General features: G+C 52.8%; 1 protein-coding gene across 5 annotated transcripts in view; it reads right to left on the bottom strand.

Annotated features, from left to right (window-relative positions):
* The window catches only part of PAQR5 (progestin and adipoQ receptor family member 5), a 98,705-nt gene that overhangs the window by 9,408 nt on the left and 73,378 nt on the right, over window positions 1-15,919 (bottom strand). For 3 of the 5 annotated variants that reach the window (XM_002690486.6, XM_059890773.1, XM_005211425.5), the window contains exons 3-6: window positions 12,372-12,499; window positions 9,068-9,273; window positions 6,700-6,826; window positions 130-226 (exon numbers count right to left, since the gene is read on the bottom strand). In XM_002690486.6, the coding sequence (XP_002690532.1) occupies window positions 130-226; window positions 6,700-6,826; window positions 9,068-9,273; window positions 12,372-12,499 (558 nt within the window). Of the gene's footprint in view, window positions 1-129; window positions 227-6,699; window positions 6,827-9,067; window positions 9,274-12,371; window positions 12,500-12,583; window positions 12,663-12,789; window positions 12,945-15,919 lie in introns of those variants that run through there. The other 2 variants (XM_024997926.2, XM_059890774.1) reach the window with 2 other exon arrangements.

Genomic DNA, 15,919 nt, shown 5'->3' with positions numbered 1-15,919 from the left:
GGAGCAGGTGGGGCTCTGCGTCCATGTGTTCTCCTGTGACCAGGACAGCGTCTGACCCCCAGAGCTCAGGACACAACCGATTCCCTGGTGCTGCCAACAGACAGAGGGGGGTCAGAGCAGGGCCCTTACCCTGAATAAGACGGGAAGGGAGTCCCAGGTATAGGGAAAAGCAAAGGCCAGGACACGAAGCATCTTACAGATCCCAGGCTTCTGTATCTCAAAAAACCTAAATCAGGAAAGGAAATGGGGGAGAAATGAGAATGAAAGGGAGTTTCAGTCAATAACACACACACTAAAAATAAGCAAGGCCGAGTAACCCACAGAAAACCATCTGCGCACAAACTCCTCCCTCGGCCAGCAGCTTCCCCACCAGCCCTCTCCACTTCTCCCACCAGCCTCCCTGGGAAGGGCTCCATCTCAAATGTGAAAAGAGTTTGGAGGCGCCATCTCCCGGCACCATAAGAAGCAATGGTATCCAAAATCAGGGAGGAGGCACGGAGCAAAAAACCTTCGAAGGACAAGTTATCTAACTGCCACAGGGCCTTCTAGAAGTCAGACCAGTAGCCACCAGGAGAGGCAGACTGTGGGGCATGGGCAGGCCCAAACGCACAGGCTCCTGGGGCCAGCACCTCTGTGAAGGTTGAGATGCTTAACTAGTCAGAGTCGCCAGGTGAATCCCCTGCAAAAGCCCTGGGTACTATTAGATGTTTAATGACAAGAGATTTCTGGAATATTTAATAACACACACAGAAATCCTGGGCTGGGGAAACTGACCAAGCATGGGCCTTCCTTCTTTGAGTTGAAGGAGAGGCTCCATACAAAACTGCAGCCCTGAGCTGGGGCTCGGGCAAGGGAGAGCTCACACTCCCAGGCTGGGCCGGGTGGCAGGGCAGGTACCCGCTTCAATACATCGTACTGTGGGGGCTGGGTTCTTCTCCCTGGGGACCCACAGGACTGTGAGGCCAGAGCCTCCCCCGGCAAAGGTGATATGCAGAGCTAGGGTGTTGAGGCTTGTAGGGTGGCTGTTATGGGGCAGCCTGTACGATGATGGGGGCACTGGGGCCCTCCAGCCCTTCTTGACAGTTCTGCCCCTCATCACGCTCTCTGGTGGGGTCTGCTCCTCACTTCTGTTCCCCAGGTGCCCTGTCCCAGCCCACTCGCCTGCCCCTTCTCCACCAAACAGGGTCTGCTGTTCCCCTAGCCCAGGTCCATCTCTTCCAGCAGGATCTTCACATCCTCTATGAGCCAGTGCAGTCACCTAACTGTGAGCCCCACTGTGTCCACATCCTCTGGCATAGAATACGGCAGAGACACCCTCATCTGCCTCCAGGGTGGTCAGGGAACCCTCCTCAAGGGTGGAGCTGGGTCTGCTCAGCTCTCCATCTCCAGCATCCAGCTCAGAAGTGTGCCCGAGGATGTGGGCATCTGCTTAGCAGCCCAGCCTGGGGACCCCTGTTCACCATGGATCCTGAGAAGCCCCATAAACCCCAGAGATGAGCTTCAACTTCACTCAAGCCCATGGGCATGTCCCTTCTTCTTTTCTGACCCTGTGGACACTGGGCAGAGAAGGAAGAGGAGCTCAAAGAGGAGGAGGAGATATAAGGGACCTCAACTCATCATCCCCCAGAACAGAACCCCAGCCTTGGAGGAAACCACAAACCCTGGGATAGGCACAGGGTCACGATCTGACAACGTGTTTGTCTTGGACACTCTGAGTCTGGTCCAGTCCCTGACTTTTGTGACCCTCTCATCCAGGGCGTGATGTAACCCTCCTGTGCCCCAGAATCCTCGTGTGTACCACGGGGATGACTACAGAATCCCTTATGGGCTTGTTGCAAGGGTTTAATCAAATGATGCTCACTAGGAGCTTACAGCTGTGCAGAGCACAGAGTAACACTCACGAAATAGCAGCATTTAAAAAAAAAAGTGTTGTAGGACCCATCCTTTCCCTCTCCCCATCTTGTAGCCACGTGGTACAGAAAATAGAACAGGAGGGAACAGACGGGTTCTGGGTGATTTGCCTAAAATCAGCTGAGCTAAAGAGAGGCAAAGCTAGGATTTACAGCCAGGATGTTTGGTTGGCTTCCCACCCTCTCCCCTTGGGCAGGTCTCAGACCACTCCCCAGACTCTGCTCTTACAGACACCCCTCTGCCCCAGGAGGCGAACAGAACACACTTCCACTGCTCCAAGTCAGAGCCCATCTTTCGTAGGACCTTCTCAGTCTACGCTGGCCGACCCTGCCCGACCATGCAAGCCTGCTCCCTCCCTCCCCATGCTCTGCCACCGCCTATCACCTCTGGGTGCGAAGAGACTTGCTCTTAAAGCACGCTCTCTCTGTGGCCACTTACACAGGAAGAAAGCTGGCTCTGGTTGGCGAGGGCCATCCCCCAAAACACGGATTTCCTGCGACTTGAGACATGGCGCCCGGCCTGATAAAGTACTTCCCCAAGGGCAAACGAACCAGCCTCTCCAGCTGCCAAGCCGAGTCTACAGAGGGAAAAAGGAGAAAAAGCAGAACAGAAGAGAGCAACAGAGAACAAGAGGCAGAAGGGCCAGCAGCTACAAAGACGGTGGGCCTCCCACCACCAAAGTGCAATTCCAGATCAGGCCACAGGGTGTCGCCACAGCCAGAAGGAGGGGAAGGAGCCATGGCATTCTCCAAAGCACACCACGCCCGAGTCTCCAAAGCCTTGCCTGGTAAGGCAATGCCTGTCCCCCAAGGCTGGGAGTCAGGGAGTCAGGCCTCCTCTGCCTAGAACCAGGTGGGCAGGAAACATTGGATTTCGGGAGAAGCCTCCTCCAAGAAAGCGCTGATACAATACCAGTCTATTCTAAAACCCGATAAATCCTGTTGCAACAAAGCTGGGCAGATGTGCAAGTGAATTCCAGAACTATGCGCGAAACAAGTGGGCCTTTGGAAACATCATTCTATTGCCGAGGTGCGTGTGTGTGTGCGCCTGCGTGCACGCAGAGGGGGCAGGGGGGTGGTATTATGGCTGTTTTGTTGTTGTATGGATGACATAACAGGAATGTGGACATTTCCACGTGCTGACCATTGGCCCCAGCAGCAGTCTATCATCTGGCTGAGCCCTCTGACCTCTGGATGTGTCTGGGAACCACTGTCTGCTAAGCCTCCCGTCTCCACCTCTGACCTCCAAACCCTCTTCAAGGCCTGCCCCAGGCCGCTCTGAGCTGCCGCAGCACCACTGCCAAGGCACGGTGCTCACAGCACAGCTCACATCCCACCAGGGATGAAAACCCATCTCTCCCTCACAGCACTGACCACACAGCATTCCACAGAGTGAGCATGTGTCTGAAAAACCAACTGCTGGATGCCCTGGATGGATGACTGGAAAAGTACCCCCAGGGACTCCTGATGCGCAGCAAACACGTGGAACTACCATTCCTGAGCGAGTGGCGATGCTTCCTGGGCTTGCAGGTGGTCAGTAGGTACGCGCAGGCAGGGTCTCTGTCACACCCATCTGGCTCCAAGAGCCACAGAGAGGTCATATGTTCTGCCATTTCCCCCATAAACACTATGGAACAAGAAGGCGGTTTTCCAGAATGTGTTCCTTTGAAGTAAATTCCACGATTGTTGTTGCTTAGTCACTAAGTCGTGTCCGACTCTATGCACCCCCATGGACTGTAGCCCGCCAGGCCCCTCTGTCCATGGGATTCTCCAGACAAAAATACTGCAGTGGGTTGCCATTCCTTCTCCAGGGGATCTTCCTGACCCAGGGATCAAACCCGCATCTCCTGCATTGCAGGTGGATTCTTTATCACTGAGCCACATGGGAAGCTCCCAGCTCTCATGTGGAATTTACCTAAAGGACATGTATTATGTGGGAATGAAGGCCATTTGGACCACACTACTCTGGGAAGCATGTGGATAACCAAAGCACAACTCATGAGCTCCATGGTCTCTTTTGCGCTCAGGAAAAGAGGTGGTTCTTGGCCTCCTAGCCATTCCACAGACTGATACAGCAGGTGGGAGAGGCAGGGGTGGGCCTGGGGGATGCAGGGGAGAAGGCACGGAGAGGAACCTTGGAAAAGGCACTGAAGCTGGTATCATAGATGCCTAAACAGAAGGAACCTAGGGAACTTCGTCTCAGGGGCCCCTGCTTAAGGGCCAAGACTGGCCCAAGGCCACACAGCAAGCCTGTGAAGCTGGGCCTCCAGACAGGCCTCGCCTGCCTCCACTGCTTCCCCTGCAGTTAATCAGGACCAAGTCTCTCCCCACACACGCATGAGCCCTCCTCCTCAGACACCGAAGACACAGAGAATGAAAACAGAGGGGACGGGTCTTGTAAGAGCAGGGATCCACCAGCACGTGGGAAGGAGAGAAGACAAGATGCGAAGGAAGCTGGACGGGCCCACAGGGGGACGTCCCACTCTATCCTTGGCTCCAAGCATGTGGCATTTGCTTCTTTTTCCCTTCCTGTTCCCCGAGCCCCCATTGAGCCCCACAGGACACAGTGGCTGAACCCACAGAACTGTCTTCCTGTGAAGTTTACTGTCCTTCCTGAGCACAAGGCCAGTCCTCTGAAGGACACACGAGGAGCCTCCGATCCCCCACCTCTGGATGGCTCTTCCAGCCTCTGTCCCCCTCCCCTGCCAGCTGCACAGGCTCTGGCGACTCTGAAGCTCCTTGCTGTCTCCCAGTGCCGTCCATCCTCGCCAGGCCCTCACCTCTGTTCAGGCTCTCGGCTCTGTCCAAAACGCCCTTCCCTCTTCTCCAACTAAAGTGTTCAACCTTCCTCAATGCTTGATTCTAAGGCTGCTTCACAGAACCCTGGCTATCCAAGCAGGTGTCGTTTCGTATTATCATTATTTGCGATGTTATATGCTATGTTATATGTTATGTTATGTAGCATGTAATGCTTACATGCTTTTTTTTTTTAAAAAAAAAAAACCCTTTTCCTCTGGCCCTTAAAGGAAATGTTGACTCAGTCTAGACATTTTGGAGGTCTGCAGTCTGCTGCTCATACTCCACGGGGCACTCTATGAGGACAAGGGCTGAACCGCACTCATCTCCACATTCCCCCAGAGAGGGTTTACCCCCCCTCACACCCCAGGCCTTCCCACCAGATGAAGCAACACAAAACCCAGTCTTGAGACTGAGCCTGCAAACGAGACTCACCCCATGGAAAGCAGCTCCACGCTGCCCACCTGCCTCAGGACAGGTGAGGGGAAGGCAAGTTGGGGCAAGCATTCCCGATGCTGTTTAAGGCTCCACTCTCTGACTTTTAAAGAAAAGCAGCTTGTCAAGTTTGGAAAATCTGCCTACCTCTGGGTCCCACAAAACCCAGTGTCCCCCAAAGAAAGCTGGAGCCAAAATCACTGTGGGGGAGTTGCAGAAGCGTACCTCGCCACCCCGACCCCTGTGGTTTTCTCCTGGGGAGGGAAGAGCTACGGCTGCCAGGAGTAAGAATGCTGCAAGGCCAGGGCTCAGGAGAGGCACAGGCTGGGGGCATGGGTGGCCAGGACTGCCAGCCTTCCTTGGCGCTCTTGCTAACCCACCATGGAAGGCCCCCAGCGCCTGGCACTGTCTACACAGAAATGTTACCCCAACGCCGTCATTCGAGAGGTTTCCGAAGTCATTTTGGGTAGTTTGTTTTTTTACCAAGAGCTGAATAATCTAGAGTAGTTATCCTAAAAAATGCCCGTTGTACTCACACCCCAGTGAGCTTCCTTGAGTGAAAGGAAAAAAAAAAAAAATAGAATTAGAGCCAGTGAGCTGGGCATGATTCATGGCCATCATGCTTCCCCTGGGGATGTGTCAGACATTTGAATGTCGTCTGTCGTGCATCACACACACGCATATCTTGTTGTACTTTGCTTTATTGTGGCTTTTTGCAAATTGAAGGTTTGTGGTAACTCTGTGTTGACAGATGATAGCATTTTTTTTAGCAGTAGCGTATTTTTAAATTAAGATGTGTACAGTTTCCTTAGACATAATGCTCTTGCACACTGAATAGACTATAGTGTAAATTCCACTTTTATATGCACTGGGAAACCAGAAAGTTCAGTGACTTGCCTACTGCGAAGTTGATATCTTTGCAGTATCTCTGAGGTGTGTCTGTGTCCAGAGGCAGGCCCTTCTCAGCTCCTATTAGCAGACCACCTGTTTATGGAGTGCCTCCTCCGGGCCAGGCTTGTGCCAAGTGTTCTGGATATACTACACCCATTTCACAGGATAGCTGTGTTGACCCCATTTTTATTTTTCTTTTTGGCCAAAGCCACATGGCTTGTAGAATCTTAGTTCTGCAACCAGGAATTGAGCCCAGTCCACAGAAGTGAAAGGGCCACGTTTTAGCCACTGAACTGCCAAGGAACTCCCTTGACCCCATTTTATAGATAAGCAAACTGAAGTTCAAGGAGGGTAAGTGACTCGTTCAGCAACAGTTTGCAGGGCAGAGTATGGGACCCCCTTGTTCAAAAACCATTAAGTATTTCAAAACAACAACAGCAGGGCATTAGACAAGTTTGAAGCCCTCTTGATCATGGGGCCCTGAGCACCTGCGCAGGCTGTGTGCCTGTGAAGCTGGTCCCGCCCGGCCACTGGAAGTCCATCCGGAACTGAGCCCCAGGCTCCCAAGCACCTCTCCCCCTGTCCCCTCCAGCAGTCCAGGGAGCCACGTGCTCCACCACCACCCGTCCCCTCGCCCCATCCCATCCGTGGCAGAGCAGCCGGGTACCTGGAGTAGCAGGAGAGCCAGATGCTAATGATGGTGTTCAGCACAGCCAGGGTCAGGTAGTAGTCATGGAAGGTGGTGCTCACCAGCGTGTCCGGGAAAACATAGGCAGAGTAGGCGATGGCACAGCCTGGAGGAGCAAAACCAGCCTTGGGCAAGAAGCCAGGACTCAGCACTGTCTGGACTCCCTGGGAAGACCACCCCACCCTGCATCTGGCTGAGCCCCATCACCACACAGACCATGAGCAGTCCTGCACCCCACCCTCGCTATGCCATCATCCCTCCCAGCCTGTATGTCCCCGTCTCTCTTCTCTGCCCACCCAGATCCCACCCTGAGAATTGTTCTGGGAGCCCAGTGCTGCTCCAAGGGCTTGACAGGTATTAACTCACATAATGTTTACAGCCACCCTCGGACATCAGTCCTGCACTGAACCTCATTTTACAGATGAGGAAACAGAAGCACAGAGAGGTTTGGTAACCCACCAAGGGGCACACAGCTGGAAAGCAGCAAAGCCAAGCTTCAAACACAGGCCGTGTAGCACCAGTCCCTGCTTTTAACCACATGCTGTGGTCCACGATGACACCCCCGTGTGCTCAGCTTTGCCCTGAGATGATGATACGGGTATTCCTTGCGGAATAATCAACGGTGTGGGGGAGAAAGTGCGGGGAGGAAGAGCCCTTGCTGAGCGGAGGGCTGCCACATCAAGGGGCTGAGGGACAGGTCGGCAAAGAGGCTGAGCACTTGAGGCTAGCCTCGGCGTTTTGTGTGGTTTTAGGTTTTGGAGTTTGTGAGAGAAGGGTTACTGAAGGACGTTTTGGACACCTGCCTGCTGCAGCTTTTACCTGAAAGAACAGGGACCAGCATTGTCCTTTTCAAAGGGGACAGGTGTGTCCAGGGGCCAGGACCAGAGGGCCTCTCCAGGCTGAGATCCCTCTGGGAGAGGCAGCCACAGATCTGTCAGCTTAGGGCCTAAGGTCAGGGCTAAGGTCACCTGTTATCCAAAGATAAAAAGAACTTGGAATCTGAGTTCAAAGCTGAAGCAGGCCTCAAACCACACAAGCTCAGCCTCTGCCTTTGCTCCTATTTGACCATTGAAATCTAGGGAAGCTGAGGGATGTGCCCAGGGTCCCACAGGCAGACAGGGCCAAGGATCGCCACGTCCTGGGACAGCGCTCCCACCTCTGCAGGTTGCCTGTGCGATTCCAGCTGGGAACTGCCCCCAGGAGAACAGCCAGACCCTTCTCTCAGCTTGATACCGTGGGAAGGCTCCCACGTGGCCCAGGAGGCACGTGGTCTGTGTCCTGACCGGGCCCTTGGGTGACACAAGAGCGGGGGAGCCCCAGCGCCTGCCAGAACTGCAGTGGGAAGCAGAACTGATGAGAGCCTCCAGGCTCCAGGGTGAGGTGGGAGCTGAGGATGGGTGGGTGCGTGGCAAAGGCGCTGGCCCTTTGGAGGTTCCGACAGGTGCTTGAGGGCAGAGGGGGCTCTCCAGGGAACAGGAGCAGGACACAGCATAAGATGCCAGACCAACGAAAGTGAACATCTCCTTTCAGGCAACGGGGGCCACCAAAGGATTTTAAGCAGGGGATTAAAGTGGCCGGAGCCTAGTAAAAGCACACATGCACGGGAGGGCTGAGCAGGAGGGGAGCAGCTGGACACCAGGGAGGAAGCTGAGCAAACGCCACCCTCTAGGGATTGGGGGTTTCCAGCGGGGTCACGGAGGAGGAGAGGTGGCTGCAGACGAGGAGTCCCAGGTGGGCCCCCAGCCTCTCTCAGCTGACTAGACCTTCCTCTCAGGTTTACTGAACACCTCCAAGTCAGACTCTCAGCTACGGACTGGAAAACCAGATGAGGAAGATGCACGAACTGTCCCTAGGGAGCTGTTCCCAGTGCGGAGTGGAAATGAGGGAATCACTGAGGGAGCTCCAAGGAGGTGGATCCAGGCCTGGGGACTTGAGGAAGCCACAGGCAGGGGCCCTGAGGCTCCCAGGCCCTGGCTCTCCCATTACAAGCTGCGTGATCTGGGTAACTCACCTCTACTGTCCTCATCTATAGCATGGGTATAATGATACTCCACAGCCCAGGGCCCTGCTGTCAGGGTGGGTGGCTGGAAGCCAGCCATGGTGGGAGTACATATACCATAGCTATCTGCCATCACCACAGACTGGGACTTCTGTCCCCAGGGAGCTGGTTGTTCAGTATTCGCCAGCACACCTCTGGACAAGTTTCTTTTAAAACCCTCATCAGGCACCTGGGCAGGGGCGACCCTTCTGCAAGCGCACCAGAGCCTGGCGGTGACCCCAGGTCCCAGAGGAAGGGGCAGGTGGCTCGGTCGTGGGGGACAGAAGGCAAGAGCAGGGCCTCACGTACCCAGGCTGAAGAGGTTGACGGCGCCGTAGTCCAGGAAGTAGCAGATATGGCGGGCGTTCCTGGACATGGAGCTGAAGGTGTGTGCACAGCTGGATGCCAAGGGGAACAAGCAGCTGGCGCCCATGTACACGAGCAGAGGCCAGGAGTAGCTGTCATTCAGGATGTCCGTCACTTGCAGGGTGCTCACAAACCTCCACGAGAAGAACCTGGAACACAGGGGTGCACCCTCAACCTTCAGGGTGACGGCTCCTCTTACAGTCCTCACCTGAAAGTCGCCTACCTCTCCTTTCCCTGGGATGACCAGCCCCTATATGGTCCCATTTTGCTGACATGCCAGGAGCAAGGAAGAGTGAGTGGGGTCCTTTATTGTTTGGACATATACAGGAAGGGCAATGGTCCAGTCTGCATACTCTGCATGTGGTGACAGATCCCTCTTACAGCTTCTTGCCCAGGTGACTCTCTACTTTTGGTTTGCATGCTTCCAGGGCCAGGGAGCTCACCACCTCCCAAGACAGTTCTGAGTGTTTGGAAGTTTCACTGAGCTGGCATCTATCTCCTTGGAATTGCTCTCCACTGGATCAGTCCTAGTTCTCCCTATCAGCACCACAGACAACAAACCCATCAAATATCTCACAGCTGTCTTCATAATCCCTCCCCACCTCTCTGAACTTCACATTAAAGAACCTCAGTGCATTCAACCATTCCTCATAGGATCCAGCTTTGGCCTTATTCACTCCATGGTTGGTCAGGCTTCCCTTGTGGGAAGACCCCTCAAAGAGAAACAACTCCTCTGCTGGAAAGTCTAGAAGGCAACGGGACTATTTTCTCCCCCTTCTTCCATGCTACTCTTCCACTAATATCACCATCTCTTTCACTGAGGGGCCTGGTCCCAAGGCTCAGTCTCAGCCAAGCCTAGACCTCCAGATTCGTCTCTTACAGAAACACAAAACAGATCCACATCAGATCTGCCCAATCTATAACCCAGGTGAGGGGATCTTCCCTGCAGAAGCTGTTCACTTCCACGAACCACTCTTAGAGAGTCAGGCCCCTTTCCCACGAACTCCCCCAGGGAAGGGACTAAAAGCTTTTCATGGGGGAACGGCGGGAGCATCGCTCAATCCTCTGGCTACACTTGTGATCTGTTCCCTATGCTGTTCTTCAAAACATATCCTTTTATCAGCTCGGGATTATTCCCGAGTCCCACTGCCCTGGGGCATCTTTCTGCTGCTCCCCCAAGCCCTTCCTGCTGCTCCGTGTTGTGCTCTCAGGGCCCTGGCAGTGCAGGGGTGTCGGGCCCCGTGGAGCGCTCCAGCCAGCGTGGCTCAGCTGTAGAATGGCTACGAAGGCACGTACATACAGCAACGAAAGCCCCACCAACAGGGACGGTCAGGCTGGTCCTTTGTAGTGACACAAACTTCAAAACAGCCCAAGTCACCTCTGGTTTATCCAGAAAATGGAACACCACACAGCTATACGAAAGCCAGAGAGGCTTGCATGGAGGTCAGACAGAGATCAGGAGGCAGAAACAACGGAGGAGCAGAGGGAGGAGAGAAGCAGGCGCTGGGTGCACACACACGTCACAGATGCTCCAGTCTCTAGAAAAGCATCCTGGGAGAATTACAAGCAGCAGGTCACCCCAGCCACTCCAGAGAGGACAAGAGGGGCCGCGGGAAGACACCAACTCTATTCCCTTCTGCAGTGCTACAGTGTATTAGCATTTAGACTTTTTACTTAAATTTTGTTGTTGTTTAGTCACTTCAGTCATGTCTGACTCTGTGTGACCCTATGGACTGTAGCCCGCCAGGCTCCTCTGTCCATGATGGGATTTCCCAGGCAAGAATCCTGGAGTGGATTGCCATGTCCTATTCCAGAGGATCTTCCCGACCCAGGGATCGAAACAGTGCTTCCTACATTGGCAAGCAGATTTTACCACTGAGCCTCCAGGAAGCCCTTACGTAAGTTTGCTGCTGCTGCTGCTAAGTTGCTTCAGTCGTGTCCAACTCTGTGCGACCCCAGAGACGGCAGCCCACCAGGCTCCCCCATCCCTGGGATTCTCCAGGCAAGAACACTGGAGTGGGTTGTCATTTCCTTCTCCAATGCATGAAAGTGAAAAGTGAAAGTGAAGTCTCTCAGTCGTGGCAGACTCTTAGCGACCCCATGGACTGCAGCCCACCAGGCTCCTTCATCCATGGGATTTTCCAGGCAAGAGTACTGGAGTGGGGTGCCATTGCCTTTACTTAAATTTAAAATGACAAAGAGCCTCCTTGAGCAGATCTTGCTGCCTCCCTGGCCAGGCTGCAGGCCCTAGGGCTTCTTTGCAGGTGGTCCCATCCCACAGCAAGCCTGAGCTCTCCCTTCTCTGCCCTTGATGCATCTGGCTCAAGCAGCCTTCTGCACATTTTGGCCTGGGTCTGACTGCTGGCTGGGCAGGCCTCCTTCCTCGGGCCCTTCTCCACCTGCAGCACACCCTGGGGTCCTTCCTACTCTCTCTGGTCCTCCATACAATCGGAAGGGGGAATCCAGAAACTAGCCTGTGCTAGAACTTGCCAAGAGATATAAGCAAGCCACGCCCTTCTCTGGGCCGCATCTGTGTCAGCCGGTGGTGGTGTGAGGGGGCTGGTGGCCTGTGTGACCTCTGAGGTCCTTCCAACTCTCACATATTACGATCCCATCTGTACCCGCCACTCACTATGCCCAGGCACTGGGTGTGCGAAGCTGGTCTTCGGCCCCCATCTTTCTAAACCAGGTCCCTCCTCAGCTCCCTGGCAGTTCCCATCTGTGCGCACGCGCTTGCCAGAGCATTTATTCTCTTGGCTGGCTGTTAAAGTGCTGTCTGACCAAGTGCCTCACAGCGGCTGTGGCCCCAGAATGACTATGAGCATCCACAGCTCTGTGCCCGATGCTTTTTCTCACATCTCCTCTGATAATCCTCGGGGCAACCCTGGGAAAAGTGGTGCCTATCGCTCCTGCTCTGCAGATGGGAACATGCAAAGCCCAGAGAGGTGACTTGTTCAAGCTAGGGAGTGTCAGCCAGGGCTTCTAGAAGACCCAGACTGAATAAGACAATGCTCTCAAATCAGGCCCTGGAGCAGGGAAAGACTGGGGAGTTGCAGGAGCCCCTCAAATGCTATGGCAATCCATGCCCTAGAGCTCACCCACAACCTCCGGCTCCACACTCGCACCACGGCGGGAGTCGCCCACATTCCAGCACAGAACCTCAGCTTGCCCCACCCCAGCTGTGTTTAATGAAGCCCCGGTTCCCAGGCTCTGCGTGAAACAGCTGGACCAGGGGGCCAGGAGGTACCAGAAGGGCAGCAAGTGCGTCCAGATGTTGAGGGTCTCATTGGTCATTTGAAAAAGGCTGAGGAGGCAGGCAGTGGCGGAACTCTGTGGGTGTCGGTAGCCGAAGAGGATGCCCTGTTCATGGAACACCTGCAAGGGGAGGAGAAAGGGATGCTGAGGTTACACAAGAGGGTGGCCGGAAGGTCTCAGGGGAACGTCCCTGGTAGCATCCACCTTTCTCCCAGGCTGGGCACTTGTCCACTGGAGCCTGGAACACCTGACCCCGGGTCCTTGATCTGTCACGCGGCTTCCCGCTTCCTTCCCATGGTTTCCAAAATCTCGTGTCCTCCCAGGAGCCTGCAGTCAGCTGGAGGAGCAGATTCAAGGCCCCGACTTCCTCTGGGAATCCAGCCTGTCTGTCCATTCCCAGAGGCACTTACTTCTGTCATGAATGTTGCTTAAGAATCTGGTTTTGCACCCTCTGGCTGGGGCCTACAGCCTGGTCTTCGGATGGTTGACATATATGCTGCCTGTCCGAGCCGACAAGCCCTGCATGTCAGGGGCTGGTGGGATGATCTCTGCAGGAGATCCCCCCGGGGCCCAGGGTACATTCACCAGAGCGCTTCACAAAGGCCTTTTGATGAAGACTATGATGGCATCAGCCTGGGCTGCAGGTGGAGAAGGCCCACACAAACACCCCCTGCCTCAGGCAGCCCACCTGGCAAGGCTCTTGGCAACCACCTCACCCTGGATGAGAAACTTGGACTGGCCAGATAAAATATGGGGTGTCAACCTGCTTGGAGGACTGCATTACAGCCATTTAAAATGGTAATTGTGAGGCCTTCCTTGGCAGTCTAGTAGTTAACAATCCGTCTTCCATTGCAGGGGATACGGGTTCAATTCCTGGTCAGGGAACTAAGATCCCACATGCCTGCTAAAGTCACTTGTCGTGTCTGACTCTGTGTGACCCTACAAACCGTAGCCCACCAAGATCCTGTGTCCATGGGATTCTCCAGGCAAGAATCCTGGAGTGGGTTACCAAGCTCTCCTCCAGGGGATACTCCTGAACCAGGGATCAAACCCGCATCTCTTATGTCTCCTGCACTGGCAGGTGGGGTCTTTACCACCACACGCTGTGGTGCAACTACACCCGTGTTCTGCCACTACAGAGCCCACTGCTCTGGAGCCAGCACCATGACTAGAAAGAAGCTTGTGTGCCGCAACTGAGACCTGACGAAGCCCAAAATAAGTAAATAAATTAATAAGAAAAAAAAAGGTAATTGTGAAGATGATGAGGCATGAGGAACAAAAGCTCAGGATGTAACATTAAGTGAAACAAAAGTGGAATGTCAACTATATGCCTGCCATGATGCTAAGAACTACAGCAATTTAAGTGCACATGGTGGGATGGAGGCTGGGGGAACATGGGAAAGGAAAGAACTTCATTTGTTGAAGTAGCAGGATTTGCGTTATCAGATCAGGGTGTGATCAGATCAGGGTTTCTCAGTCTTGACAGTGCTGACATTTGGGGCCAATTCTTTGTTGTTGCGGGGTGCTGTCATATGCATTGTCAGTAGTATCTGTGGCCTCTCCCTATGAGATGCCAAGAGCACCCACCACGCCCCCCTTCCAAGCTGTGACAACCAAACATATCTCCCAAACTTGCCATGTCCCCTGGGGCAAAACCTCCCCTAGTTAAGAACCATTGATTTAGCTGAATGTTGCTATAATCCTTGAAAGGTAAATAAAAATGAGTAGATTAATTAATAAAAATAATAATAATATTAGTAATCATTAGAAAAGGCAGAGAAACCAGAGATCAAATTGCCAACATCCGCTGGATCATGGAAAAACCAAGAGAGTTCCAGAAAAACATCTATTTCTGCTTTATTGACTATGCCAAAGCCTTTGACTGTGTGGATCACAATAAACTGTGGAAAATTCTTCAAGAGATGGGAATACCAGACCACCTGACCTGCCTCTTGAGAAATCTGTATGCAGGTCAGGAAGCAACAATTAGAACTGGACATGAAACAACAGACTGGTTCTAAATAGGAAAAGGAGTATGTCAAGGCTGTATTTTAACTTATATGCAGAGTACATCATGAGAAATGCTGGGCTGGAAGAAGCACAAGCTGGAATCAAGATTGCTGGGAGAAATATCAATAACCTCAGATATGCAGATGATACCACCCTTATGGCAGAAAGTGAAGAGGAACTCAAAAGCCTCTTGATGAAAGTGAAAGAGGAGAGTGAAAAAGTTGGCTTAAAGCTCAACATTCAGAAAACGAAGGTCATGGCATCCGGTCCCATCACTTCATGGCAAATATATGGGGAAACAGTGTCAGACTTTATGTTTTTGGGCTCCAAAATCACTGCAGATGGTGACTGCAGCTGTGAAATTAAAAGATGCTTACTCCTTGGAAGAAAAGTTATGACCAACCTAGATAGCATATTGAAAAGCAGAGACATTACTTTGCCAACAAAGGTCCGTCTAGTCAAGGCTATGGTTTTTCCTGTGGTCATGTATGGATGTGAGAGTTGGACTGTGAAGAAAGCTAAGTGCCGAAGAATTGATGCTTTTGAACTGTGGTATTGGAGAAGACTCTTGAGAGTCCCTTGGACTGCAAGGAGATCCAACCAGTCCATTCTAAAGGAGATCAGCCCTGGGATTTCTTTGGAAGGAATGATGCTAAAGCTGAAACTCCAGTACTTTGGCCACCTCATGTGAAGAGTTGACTCATTGGAAAATACCCTGATGCTGGGAGGGATTCGGGGCAGGATGAGAAGGGGACGACAGAGGATGAGATGGCTGGATTGCATCACTGACTCGATGGACATGAGTTTGGGTAAACTCCAGGAATTGGTGATGGACAGGGAGGCCTGGAGTGCTGCCATTCATGGGGTCGCAAAGAGTCAGACACGACTGAGCGACTGAACTGAACTGACTGAATGTAAATCATTTATATGACCAACCTAGACAGCATATTAAAAAGTAGAGACATTACTTTGCCAACAAAGGTCTGTCTAGTCAAGGCTATGGTTTTTCCAGTGGTCATGTATGGATGTAAGAGTTGGACTATAAAGAAGGCTGAGTACCAAAGAATTGATGCTTTTGAACTGTGGTGTTGGAGAAGCCTCTTGAGAATCTCTTGGACTGCAAGGAGATCCAACCAGTCCATCCTAAAGGAAATCAGTCCTGAATATTCATTGGAAGGACTGATGCTGAAGCTGAAACTCCAATACTTTAGCCACCTGATGCAAAGAATTGACTCATTTGAAAAGACCCTGATACGGGGAAACATTGAAGGCAGGAAGAGAAGGGGACAACAGAGAATGAGATGGTTCGATGGCATCACCGACTCAATGGAGATGAGTTTGAGTTGACTCCGGGAGTTGGTGATGAACAGGGAGACCTGGTGTGCTGCAGTTCACGGGGTCTCAAAGAGTCAGACATAACTGAGCAACTGAACTGAACCAATTGTAAATCAAGTCATGATAAATTTTAAAGGTTTCCATCTGGTTTTCTAGGGCTGTGGGAGGAATGGAAGGCTGGGAGAATTCCAACCT

The sequence above is a fragment of the Bos taurus genome, chromosome 10 (assembly GCF_002263795.3).
Source record: "Bos taurus isolate L1 Dominette 01449 registration number 42190680 breed Hereford chromosome 10, ARS-UCD2.0, whole genome shotgun sequence".
NCBI lineage: Eukaryota > Metazoa > Chordata > Mammalia > Artiodactyla > Bovidae > Bos > Bos taurus.
This window is presented reverse-complemented; position numbering and strand designations above follow the sequence as displayed.